This window comes from Ranitomeya imitator, chromosome 2, assembly GCF_032444005.1.
Source record: "Ranitomeya imitator isolate aRanImi1 chromosome 2, aRanImi1.pri, whole genome shotgun sequence".
Lineage (NCBI taxonomy): Eukaryota > Metazoa > Chordata > Amphibia > Anura > Dendrobatidae > Ranitomeya > Ranitomeya imitator.
In genome coordinates this window covers 812,728,751-812,741,727 of record NC_091283.1, presented here as the reverse complement: position 1 = coordinate 812,741,727, position 12,977 = coordinate 812,728,751, and the positions used below count along the sequence as shown (strand labels likewise).

Here is a 12,977-nt window from a genome sequence, read left to right as displayed (position 1 = left end):
TGTATATAATGTATGTTTGTGTACCACTAACCGCGGTAGTCCTCTCAGGCTCTGAAATACAACTGATGCATGGGAGAGGTGCCGCCCTTTTGTATCTGTAGGTTTCCTGTTCCTTAAGGGCGGATCCCCTCTCTCGTAGTGCTGTCATGGGCCTCCGAAAAATGCCGCTACCAGTAAGTAGCTTAATGCTTTTAGTTGATCGGGCGATTCTGAGCGCGGCGATACCAAATATGCGTAGATTTTATATTTTTTTTTATTGATTTATTTTGATTGGGGCGAAAGGGGGTGATATAAACTTTTATATTTTTTATTTTTTTAACATTTTTTTTCAACTTTTTTTTTTTTTTACTTTTGCCATGCTTCAATAGCCTCCATGGGAGGCTAGAAGCAGGCACAACTCTATCACCTCTGCTACATAGCAGCGATCTGCTGATCGCTGCTATGTAGCAGAAATGGAGGTGTGCTGTGAGCGCCGACCACAGGGTGGCGCTCACAGCCACCGGCGATCAGTAACCATAGAGGTCTCAAGGACCTCTATGGTTACAATGGAGACGCATCGCCGACCCCCGATCATGTGACGGGGGTCGGCGATGACGTCATTTCCGGCCGCCCGGCTGGATGCGGTAGTTAAATGCCGCTGTCTGCGTTTGACAGCGGCATTTAACTAGTTAATAGGTGCGGGCAGATCGCGATTCTGCCCGCGCCTATTACGGGCACATGTCAGCTGTTCAAAACAGCTGACATGTCCCGGCTTTGATGCGGGCTCACCACGGAGCCCTGCATCAAAGCAGGGGATCTGACCTCGGACGTACTATCCCGTCCGAGGTCAGATAGGGGTTAAAATGTGCTGCTTATTAAAATTTCAGCTGTTCTTGCAGTAGTAGCACCTTTTATCTTGTGCTTGTTGCCTTGGAGACCGACCACTGTTGCTAGAGCAGAACACTCAGTGCTTACAGGCTCTTCTGTTGAGTTTTTAATCACGCCTTTGAAGGCTGCTAGGAACGCTCAAGCACATTGTTGCCTCTTAATCCTGACCAGTTTCAGCACAGTGCTTACAAGCTAGACAGCAGTGGTGGTCTGTTTCCTAGGCAATGAGCTGCAAACAGGTGTTAATTAGTGATGAGCGAGTGTACTCGTTGCTCGGGTTTTCCAGAGCGCGCTCGGGTAGTCTCCGAGTATTTATTTGTGTTCGGAGATTTTGTTTTCATCACCACAGCTGAATGATTTACAGCTACTAGCCAGGCTGAGTACATGTGGGGGTTGCCTGGTTGCTAGGGGATCCACACGTGTTCAAGCTGCCTAGTAGCTGCAAATCATGCTGCTGAGGCGATGAAAACTTAATCTCCGAGCAGTCATAAATACTCGGAGACCACCCAAGCAACGAGTACACTCGCTCATCACGATCTATGACCGTTCTGACCAGCATCTTGCCATCAGTGAGTGGTGCAGCGGTGGCACCTGCTGTAATACATTCATTGCTATGGGAGTTTCCAATACAACCAAGAGGATTTACTCTACTTCCGGGGTGTCAAACTGCATTCCTCGAGGGCTGCAAACAGGTCATGTTTTCAGGATTTCCTTGTACTGCACAGGTGATAATTTAATCAACTACACATAATGATTGCAGCACCTTGTGCAATGCTAAAGAAGTCTTGAAAACATGCATGGTTTGCGGCCCTCGAGGAATGCAGTTTGACACCCCCTGGTCTACTACTTTCAGCCCTCCAGATGGTAAGGAATGGATAGACAAGACCCATGCATCCCCACCTTGCCAGTCACAGGGGATTAGATCGTGGGACACTTGTTGTGATGACAAATGGGGGGTCCATGAGGTGGTATCTGCATCTGTCAGACACTTCTAGTATAATGCAAATGTTGGGTGGGATGGATTAGGATTGAGACTAACATGGCTGTGTGCAAGGTGCTATCGGGTCCAGTTTACTTCACGTGATGACGTGTTTTCTTGTATTCAGGAGAAACGTGGTGTCAGTCTTCTGGGACATTTTTCTTTCACTTTTTTTTTAATTTTGGACGAAGATACGCTCTTTACAATTGGGTTTCATTACTGGGCTACTTGCTGTAGTTTTGATAAAAATTAGCAGGAGATAATTACTAGAGGACTAGTAAACCTGCTGCCTTGTAGTCAAACCCTGCCCCCACCACTGATCGGCAGCTGTGTGCACTGTGCAAAGGCAGAAAGCAGCCAATCAATGGTATGGGCGGATTTATTCAGAGCTCAGCATTCAGAGAAATGCTAAATCTGCAGCAATAAAGTGACATATTGCTGGAATCTGGGTCTCTGCCCCTTCATCATGTGGCTCTCAGATGAGCAGTGAAAACCTAGTGATGGAATGGAGAGGGAAGAAAATGAGTAGGCTGTGCTCAGAGGGAGCGGAGAGTAAAAGATTAAATAACGAACAGGCGGGTGAAGATGAGGTCCAGTGTGGCCATCTTTGCGAGGCTGTAGGAGAAGTGAGTGTTAGAAGCTTGGAGACAGCTGAGTGGGAAGTCTCAATGGGGATGTTGATAGTCGGGATGTCGGCAAAAAGGAAATGAAGTAACCAGGAGGTGGGTCAGAAAATAGATGCGGATGGAGCACACCGCCAAAAGAAGGTAGAGTAACGGAGGGTGGCAGCTGAATTGGGGTAAAGGAGCAATTATCTGTCAGGAGATGACTATGGGGGTGAGAGTGAAGACACATTGCTTACAGTGACTACATATCCAGTTGCCTTCAGTTCAATTCTGGTCTAATTTATTGCAGTACTTGTATGCTGCACTTGGTCTGCTCAGCGCATCATCAGTCTATGCAGACCTATCCCTCGCAATATATAGACTTACACATACATTCAAGTGTGAGCAGAGGCCTGTACTCCTCCTGATCAGTTAATCATCGCTGAGCCAGATGTAAAATATTGTAAGCAGAGTAAAGAAAAGTGGGGATTGGGGAAGTGAAGTGAGCAGAATTACAGACCATTGAGCAGCAGAGGCAAGGAATATCCGATTAGTAAAAGCTGGATAGCCGAATCAAACATACCTTCTGGAAGTGTAGACCAACATAATTCGATTAGAGTGTGATGGTAATAAGTGCATTCTGGTGTAATTAATTATGGCACGCTTATATGCTGCACTTAGATGATGCACTGCGCAGACTAATCATGTGCTGTTCCTTGCAGGGGTTTACGTGTGGGATGTAGAAGGCCGGAGATACTTCGACTTCCTGAGCGCTTACAGCGCGGTGAACCAGGGACACTGTCATCCCAAGATCGTCAATGCTTTAAAGTCTCAGGCAGAGAAGCTGACGCTCACCTCCAGGGCCTTCTACAACGATGTCCTGGGAGAATACGAGGAGTACATCACCAAGCTGTTCAACTACAACAAAATACTACCTATGAACACAGGTAAGTGGGGGCAAAGCGTCAACAGCTGTCAGTTCATTTTATTTGTTAAAATTTTACTATAGTCTGAGTTTTCCTTGCAATACCCCCAGATTCTGACCCCAGTCTCATTCACACAGGCTTCTTGTACATGGCTAAATATGACCCAGGCCGCTGATGTACTACTAATCTCAGCATGGCTCTGTCCCAATCCACGATTAGAGGGCACATGTCTTCTGTACGGTTGGAGACAGGACTGCGATGTCACGATTTTAGAAACCTTAGTTGCACCCTCTAATTCTAAAGCCACCAGATACCTTCAATGGCTGATAACTGACGGCTGAAATGTGCGTTGGTCATCGCTCAGACCTCCTCGTACACACGGTCAGCCTGGCACACAGGTGTTCTGAATTGGGGTAGAGGATAAGATGAAACCTGCTTCTAGACACCTAGCACCTCATTCATCATTTACAGAGGAGTGATCTTAAATGGCTGGTCTGTCCTGAAATCTGTGCATATAGCTACCTACGTGTACCTAGACTCGTTCTTGCGTGTAAGGATTCTTTCACACTTGCGTCGCATGGCCTCCGTCGCACTCTGTCGTTTTGGGCAAAATATGCATCCTGCAAATGTGCCCGCAGGATGCATTTTTTTGCCCATAGACTTGTATTGCCGACGGATCGCGACGTATGGCCACACTTCGCATCTGTCATGCACTGGATGCATCATGTTTTGGCGGACCGTCGGCACGAAAAAAAAGTTCAATGTAACGTTTTTTTTGTACGTCGCGTCCGCTATTTCCTACCACGCATGCGCGGCCGGAACTCTGCCCCCTCCTCCCCGGGACATAGAATGGGCAGCGGATGCGTTGAAGAACGGCATCCGCTGCCCATATTGTGGCGAATTTTCACGACGGCCCCGTACCGACACAAGTGGGAAAGTAGCCTAATCAGACCTTCCGCATGGTGAGCCGGTATTGCTCATTGTGGGTGTGATAATGTGACACTCCATGTCAGGAGTTCTTTATGTCCAGGACAGCTTTGTATTCCTGATTCATCAGCTTCTGATCCCCCTTTCTTTTTTTTCTTTTTTTTTTTTTTAATCACTTAAACCTGTAATTTTGTCTCTTTAGGAGTTGAAGGTGGAGAAACTGCCTGCAAGTTGGCTAGAAAATGGGCGTACACCGTGAAGGGAGTCCCCAAGTACAAGGCTCAGATAATTTTTGCAGGTAGATGATCAGACAGTTTCAGTCTTGCATTTGAAAACTTTGCAAAAATGGTAACATTGATTTTCACATGACGATGACTGTTAACAGCTTTATATCGAATTCCTCCCAAATATGTTAAATTTCACCTTTTTTCAAATGATCAGATATCGGAACACAATGAATCACTCGGATAAAGTTCCCACCCTTGCAGAATCTGATAACTTCACTTGTATTCTAATGTAACACACATGATGGATGCAGCCAGTACATTGTTCTGTTACCACCATTGGACCAGCACCCCTCCCTGGGATGTAATGTATGGGCTGTTCTGCTATTGTCCATTGCTTCATATCTGGATCTCTTCTTTACAGCTGGTAACTTCTGGGGAAGAACGATGTCGGCCATATCCAGCTCCACAGATCCCTCCAGCTATGAAGGCTTTGGGCCATTTATGCCGGGATTTCAAGTAATTCCTTACAATGACCTTCCAGCTCTAGAGGTGAGTGGTCTATGGGGCTGATTGCAGCAGGGATTAATATGGATCAGTGACAATCAGTGCACGTAAGCAGAGATCATAGTTGTCCAGACTAAGGTAGAACTTCAACTCCCAACATGTGACACTATAGATTCCAGCAGCTGCCGGGACAGGGACAGAACCAGAGTTTATATTATACAGTATGACCAATTTATCCCGGCGAGACAGGCCTTTCCTAGAGACTTCTTATTGATGGGTTCAGACTGGTGACTGCTTCCTTAGGATCTGTCTAAAATACCCTGGTTCTATAGAGTTCACACTGGTCCAATAATAGACTTTTTCTTACTGCTGATTGTTTCCTTTGCCTCTGACTGGATATAACTTTGGCGGTCATCCAGGAAGCTGGTGCTTCTCATTTCCTTCTAGTAACATAGTTAGTAAGGCCGAAAAAAGACATTTGTCCATCCAGTTCAGCCTATATTCCATCATAATAAATCCCCAGATCTACGTCCTTCTACAGAACCTAATAATTGTATGATACAATATTGTTCTGCTCCAGGAAGACATCCAGGCCTCTCTTGAACCCCTCGACTGAGTTCGCCATCACCACCTCCTCAGGCAAGCAATTCCAGATTCTCACCGCCCTGACAGTAAAGAATCCTCTTCTATGTTGGTGGAAAAACCTTCTCTCCTCCAGACGCAAAGAATGCCCCCTTGTGCCCGTCACCTTCCTTGGTATAAACAGATCCTCAGCGAGATATTTGTATTGTCCCCTTATATACTTATACATGGTTATTAGATCGCCCCTCAGTCGTAGTAATGGAAGCAAGACACTGCTGCTGCAAAGACCCTTGTTGTTGAGGTTACACTCCTTACTTTGCGTTCTAAAGCATAAGAAATGCATCTCCTGGTAAAACCTGGTAATGATGCAGTGAGGTTGACCGATCAAGAATGATGCCCTGCCAGGGTTGACACAGCCCAAAGTTGTTCCCATAAGTTTGTGCCATGTAACTTATTCAGCATAAAGGGATTTCTGTTTTCAAGTAATTATGTCCATTGGTGGCACTTTTGTGTTATTAAAACTACTATACCCCTCTTCCCTTTGGGTCCAGAAGTCTCCACCGCTGGTCCTGATGACTTACTGGCTGCAGCTCTGTAAACATGACGTTGATGCTGCAGGCAGTATCTGATACCAGGACGAGTGGCGGAGACTCGACAGTAGACCCTGAAAGGGGGACTAAAGTAAAATAAAATAAAATGGGTTGTGCTAACTAAAACACAACACTAGGAATGATTAGCTCTGTATGCAGTGGACTGATGCTATAGGAAGTTCCTCCAATGGAGTTCCAATGGTATATAATGGCAAGAGGTTCCAGGTATGTGGCGCTACCACCACGTAAAGGAATAAATGAAAAAGGAATAGCCGTGTGACTTGTCTCCAAATATGTTTTCTGTTTTTTTTTTTTTAATCTATTAAACGCAACGCGTTTCGGCTAACAGCCTTCTTGTGTCTACTACAGCTATAAAATGAGGCTCGGCCTTCTTATACCCTCCTCACCTGATAAGGGTGTAGTTAATCATTAACAAGGACACAACTAACAATACAATTGTTCTCAATAATAAAAAAAACCTAAACGCATGAGCAGTAAAACATATACAGAAAGTTTGCAAATAAAACTATTCTTAATAATAAAACATCCTAAACGCACATATAAAAAATACACAAAATCTTTACATCTGCACATAAATGCCAAAAAATAATTCTAATTACCTATAGAAACTTGGATTCTTTGAAGTTTAATGTTTTCTTTCTATTCAATATATGGCTATTTATTTGTTCAAGTGGTGTAACTTTTTTAGGGAACCTGAACCGGTCAAAATAGTTATGGCAGAATGATCAACTTACACTGAAGGTCCAGATTTCTGATGGTTCATCAAATGTCTTCTATAGGAAGGTGTAGAGTCGCCGTGCTGCTCAGTGCTCTGTTACTGGTTATTGGGTTTCACGTTTGTGCGTTTTGAGTGGAGTTTTGTTATGTACATGATCACTTGTTCCAATTATTGTCCCATGTAAACATCCTGGCTATTCCACTGCAAACAAGCAAGATGTTTGTCACAATCTTTGGCAGTACGAGTAATGTGCTGCCTCTGACATGACTGTTGGGGGCACAATGACCTTATCAATGGTTGACATTGGTAATCAGCCTTTCCTACATCACACACTGCTGGCTACTCCGTAGCTTATCCTCTGGGATCCGGCATTAGAACTTCAGCAAGTCATGTGCTTATGTATCGAACCATGGGTAACCGGAGTCACACTGGATGCACGACTGCATATTTTTTATCTTTTTACTTTGAGACTCTGCAGGTTTTCGGAGAAAATGTCACTTTGAAAAGCCGTCGGGTGACTCAGACGACATCTAGGCAGGTCATCCCTGGAGGCTTCTTCCTGCTCTGGTGAACTGATGGGTCTCTGCCTGTGTACATGGAGAGAAACCTATGACGGGGTATTGGAGTGGACCGAAGCCACCGGGGACCTGGCCTCTTGGACTGCCCCTTGACAGTCTCATGCTGGATGCTTCTCTGAAATGCTGCAAAGTTTACGACCAAGTGCACACATTAAGTATTTGGTGAGTTTATTTTAAATCCGTATTATAAGCCTAAACCAGGAGTGGGTGATAAATACAGAAGTGGTGACTGGTTTCTATTATAACTTTCCTCCACTCCTGATTTTGGCTTACAAATATTGATGTAAAATACTGAAGGAAAATAGATGGAAAGTGATTGTAACTGCTGCTTGAGGTGGTCTAAGCCTCCAAGATGACTGGGCTTAAGTCTTGTTAAACTAGATTTGGCTCCACACATTTCCAGTGAATACTCATAATCGGATTTTGGTTCATGGCTTCCGGTTCCAACTTGACCTTGGGGCTTTAGGCCATTTTCAGCTTCCCTGCCCACAGAATGAAATCATTGATCAATCTCTGTGGCAATAACGGTGCAATACATAAACCAGTATTCTGCTACCGGTGGTGGGTGGCCATCCACTCTTCATGCACTGTTCTGCCTTCCTCCACGTTTGGTGCCGTGTGGATTTCAGCATACGGCTAACCCTCATCCACTTCCCAGTTAACACTGTATGGATTCTTAAGTCTATATTTGAGATGACGAACAGTGGACGATAATGGGTAAAAACTACAAACGAAATAGTGTATCAGTACTGGCAGATAAGAGACAAAAGCATGATACGGATTGCAATTATATCAGTAACTCACATTACAGCAGGGGTGTCAAACTGCATTCCTCGAGGGCTGCAAACGGGTCATGTTTTCAGGATTTCCTTGCATTGCACAGGTGATAATTTAATCACCTGCAGAGAATGATTCCAGCACCTTGTGCAATGCAAAGGAAATCTTGAAAACACGCATGGTTTGAGGCCCTCGAGGAATGCAGTTTGACACCCCTGCATTACAGGCTGCACAGTAATATTACAACACAGGAATGCAGTTATAATATCGAAGGCAAATATACGCTGCAACACTGTTCTGCTCTATACAGAAATGCAATCTATCTGTATGCAGTGTAAAGGCATTATAATAAAGTGCAGGATACACTGCACAATATACCGAATTACACAGTACATTGCACGGTGGCTGCATATACAGATTCTTGCATTACACACATGTAAGTACATTTGTGCCTCACTGGAATCCGCTTATCAAGACCAATAATCTGCAGGAAGAGAGCCAGGAACGTGTGTAAGACTCAAGGTCCAGGGGAAAATGGCTACTCTTGCCTGGGAAACCAGGAGGCCAGTTCTAGTCAGAACACAGGGCTTAAAGCAAAATGCTCCTGAATACAGGAGCCGGATATATATGTACCTAATGACCTCTAATGGTGACAACTGGTACTACATTGTGAATTAACTTGCTGCACATTAATGGGCAGAACATGCACATTGTCCTGGCATCATACGGACCTCTGATTTGTTGAGGTTGTACCCATAGCATAGAATTTATAAATTCAGGTATAGGATATGTTCTGAAATATCTAGAATGTTAGTTCTTACATGTAAATTCTCTCCATTTTAGAGAGCGCTCCAGGACCCCAATGTAGCCGCATTCATGGTGGAGCCAATTCAGGGTGAGGCCGGAGTCATTGTCCCCGATGATGGTTACCTGACCGGAGTGAGGCAGCTGTGCTCGGCACACAATGTAAGTGGCTGAACTACATGGGATGACTTTGGACGTCTCTGAATGTGGCTGAGCTCCATTCTCTTCTATAGGTTTTGTTCATTGCTGATGAGGTGCAGACTGGCTTGGCCAGAACCGGGAAGATGCTGGCCGTGGACCACGAGAATGTCCGTCCAGATATTGTGGTGCTGGGGAAAGCCCTTTCAGGAGGAGTTTATCCTGTAAGTGTATATGTAGAACTGCGTCCTTGTAGGTCTGCAGGATAACTGGTAAGAACTGTCATGGAGGGCAACATCTGGACCGGGCTGGTGCATGCAGCATTGATGGCAGATTGAAAGGGCAATGTTGGCATTTTAGGTTAATGGGGGTCTACAGTTACGTTTGACATGCGCATCAGGAGTTTTCTTCATTGGAAAAGTGGTGTTGACCCTATTACTGATGGTATTTTCCTAACTCCAGGTCTCCGGTGTACTGTGTGATGATGAAGTGATGCTCACGATAAAGCCAGGAGAACATGGGTCCACATATGGAGGCAATCCTTTAGCATGTCGGGTGGCAATGGCTTCTCTAGAGGTATTTTACTGGTCATTGGTGATATCTATGTCCCATGTTGCCTTGTACATCAGTCACTGGATCTATCCATCTGATTTTATAGGTCATTGAAGAGGAGAAATTGGCTGACAATGCCCGAAAAATGGGTGAGCTGCTGAGAGCAGAACTCATGAAGACCCCCTCGGATATTGTCACAGATGTAAGGGGGAAGGGGTTGCTGAACGCCATTGTCATCAAAGAAACGAAAGGTAATCTGCTCTCAAGTGACTCAACTTTCAAAGTTTTTTTCTCTCCTTATGGGCTTCTCAAACTGTCAGGGAAAAGGAAGCAATTTAGTTAAGGTCTGTTCCTATTTGTATTGTGACTATAACTTGGCCATAGTTCAGTGCGAGACCACTGGGTCACAGGTGCCATTTGTACCAGATTTTCATTATTGTGACTGTAACAATATTAATGCACCTTCTCGCTGGGAGGTGGTGGTTCTAGATTAGAGAGGCATGAAGCTAAATTGTGCACCTCAACTAAAAAGTTGCCCCGAGTCCTAGTGGTTCCACACAACACATTTCTACAGTAGGGGAACAATGGCCACCTCTCGGCCAGGTAGTCACTCATCTCCCACCCCACCCCCATGGTCCAGGCACAGACTACACCTTCTCTGGTCAAAATTATAACTGGTATAACCTAAGCCGCACTTGTCTCTGACACTTGTCACTGGTATCTGTATCAGGAGGTCAAGTCCAACACTGCAAGATTGGGCAAAAATGCAGGAACGGGTGTACTCCATAGTCCACATGGGTGATGCACAACACCTGCCATCATCTGCTGGAACACTTGGTCACCTGCCCAAATGGTAAAAGCATGTCTTACTAGTGATGAGCAATCATGCTTGGATAAGGTGCTATCTGAGCACACTCGAGTGCTAAGAGGGCATTTTTGGCGTACTCCAAAAAAAAAAAAATTTGAGTCGCTGTGGCTGCATGGCTCACGGCTGTTTAACCACAACACATGCAGGGATTGCCTATTGCAACTCAAACATAGTATTCAAGCATGCCAAAGTCACTGGCACCCAAGCATGCTCAGATAACACCTTATCCAAGCATGCTTACCAACCCTTGGAACAAATTTAGACAGTATGATTGGCAACCAAGAGTTTCTAGGAAAGTTCATCCCCAATTATCAACCTCTCTAAACAGCCTGTATCACCCATCGATGAGCATCCAATAGACTAGTCAGATGAAATGATTCTTTAAGAGTAAACATCATTGTTCTCAGTAGCACATCACCCAGTGCAATGATCTATGTGCACAGACCGATCATTGTTGTGCTCATAGAATTCGACCCATCTGGATGTTAAACAATTGCTGATCGGCTTGGAAGTTGCATGGTAGTTGTTGGTCTGTATAAATGGGCCCCAAGTCATTAGATATATGTAAATGCAGGGATGTCCGTCACATGTGACGTTCTTTGTTGTGAACCAATTTTAATCTTCTACCTTCTCCCGATTTCCCCACTATTGTGAGCTATTGACAATGTCCAATGGGATCCCCAATAGTGAAAACCTTTCCCTGTGGTGTATGATTTCCATAGTGGGGTTTAGACATAAAATCTGCAGTGACACTTTCATATGGCTGGTACAATCACATGCCACCATTTCTTTTTTTTGCATGGAAATTGACAAGCAGTGCCAATTTTACATTTTGCCTAATGATATTCGGCAGCACTTGACAGGCACGGGCGTCATTGTTGGGCCTCACTATCTAGATTCCCTATCAGTAGGTCTTTGGTAAGTGGGAGGAAACTCTCAAACACGGGGAGAACATAGACTACCTGCCAATGTGGTCCTTGGAGGGATTTGATGGCAACTCGAAACCCAAGAGCTCTGCATAGAAGCAGTGCTAACCACTAAGCCACCATGCTGCCCATGTGAAATGTGCTGCATATTCATTACCAGTAACATTGGATGATATTATGATGAGTGAAACGGTAAAGAGGTGCAATAGCGCAGTTACCAAAATAACAATTAGTTTACTGTATGGTAAAATTGTCACCTTTACACGCATATAGCAAGTATGATAGTAGGGCTGCAGATGGCACCAGACCCACGAAGGATCTTCAAGAAATTCTCGATAGGATGCGCTGTAAAAAAATCTTTTTTTTTTTTTTAAATTCCTTGTTGGCCCTAACTTAGTCTCTTTTGGTTTTAGATTGTGATGCTTGGAAGGTTTGCCTGAGACTTCGCGATAATGGCCTTCTAGCCAAGCCCACCCATGGAGATGTCATCAGACTGGCACCACCGCTAACCATTAAGGAGGATGAGATCCAGGAGTGCAGCGAAATCATCCACAAGACTCTCCTCTCGTTCTGAGCAGTCATCAGTCCTGTATTCCTTCATACTGCTTTTCATGTGGTTATAAAATTAAATACTCCCAACATTGAGTGTTACTAAATTTTGGTCCGATGGACACAGTGTGCCCTCTACTAGACTGGTAGTGATTGGTAAGGACTGGAAGGCTGCAGGTATGGGTAATGGACTGGTGGGCCATCATCAAGTCATACAGCCCTTGTGTATTGAAGATTCGCCCATGTTTGTATTTAGTGCTCAGTTTTTCTGTATGTCTTGTAGTATTTATAGTAATAAAGTTAGACCTTATTTAATATTATAGTTCAACATATATTTTTCTTTGCTGCTTCTGAAATGTGAAATAAAATGTTATTTCTGAAGCATCGTCCTGGACTGTTTTTCTAGCGGTGATCCCCAACATGACATGCCAGTGTCCTGAAACTGGTCTCCAATGAATTCCAAGGATTGTACTGTATGTCTTTAAAAGAGGATTTACTCTGTTGGAATCTGCAGCCAGTTTGCGGCACTGATGCCCATGTTACAGCTTCCCATTATTGAGCACAGATGCCGTTCTTCTATTGTGACGCATTTGATTAGTATTGGTGTAAGAAACTGGCCTTAATGCAAAAAAAGCTGGGTGTTATAAAGCTTGGTGCACTCGTGAAACACAACCAATTTCATATGGTGGATAAGTTTTCCTAGAATGCTCTGATGCTTTGTGGAGGAAGTATTGTTGCAATTGAAGGGGTTGGGTGACGCCATTGGTGCTGATGACGTAACATCACCTGCTGAGACATGTGCTTGGTTAGAGGGGGTCAGGCAAATTTCTTATGCGTGA

General features: G+C 44.5%; 1 protein-coding gene across 3 annotated transcripts in view; it reads left to right on the top strand.

Moving 5' to 3' along the window:
* The window catches only part of OAT (ornithine aminotransferase), a 29,668-nt gene extending 17,149 nt beyond the window's left edge, over positions 1-12,519 (top strand). For all 3 annotated transcript variants that reach the window (XM_069753875.1, XM_069753877.1, XM_069753878.1), the window contains exons 3-10: positions 3,174-3,398; positions 4,507-4,602; positions 4,953-5,080; positions 9,145-9,267; positions 9,339-9,467; positions 9,706-9,819; positions 9,902-10,046; positions 12,003-12,519. In XM_069753875.1, the coding sequence (XP_069609976.1) occupies positions 3,174-3,398; positions 4,507-4,602; positions 4,953-5,080; positions 9,145-9,267; positions 9,339-9,467; positions 9,706-9,819; positions 9,902-10,046; positions 12,003-12,163 (1,121 nt within the window). In that variant the 3' untranslated portion in view covers positions 12,164-12,519. The remainder of the gene's footprint in view (positions 1-3,173; positions 3,399-4,506; positions 4,603-4,952; positions 5,081-9,144; positions 9,268-9,338; positions 9,468-9,705; positions 9,820-9,901; positions 10,047-12,002) is intronic.
* Positions 12,520-12,977: the final 458 nt, after the last annotated feature.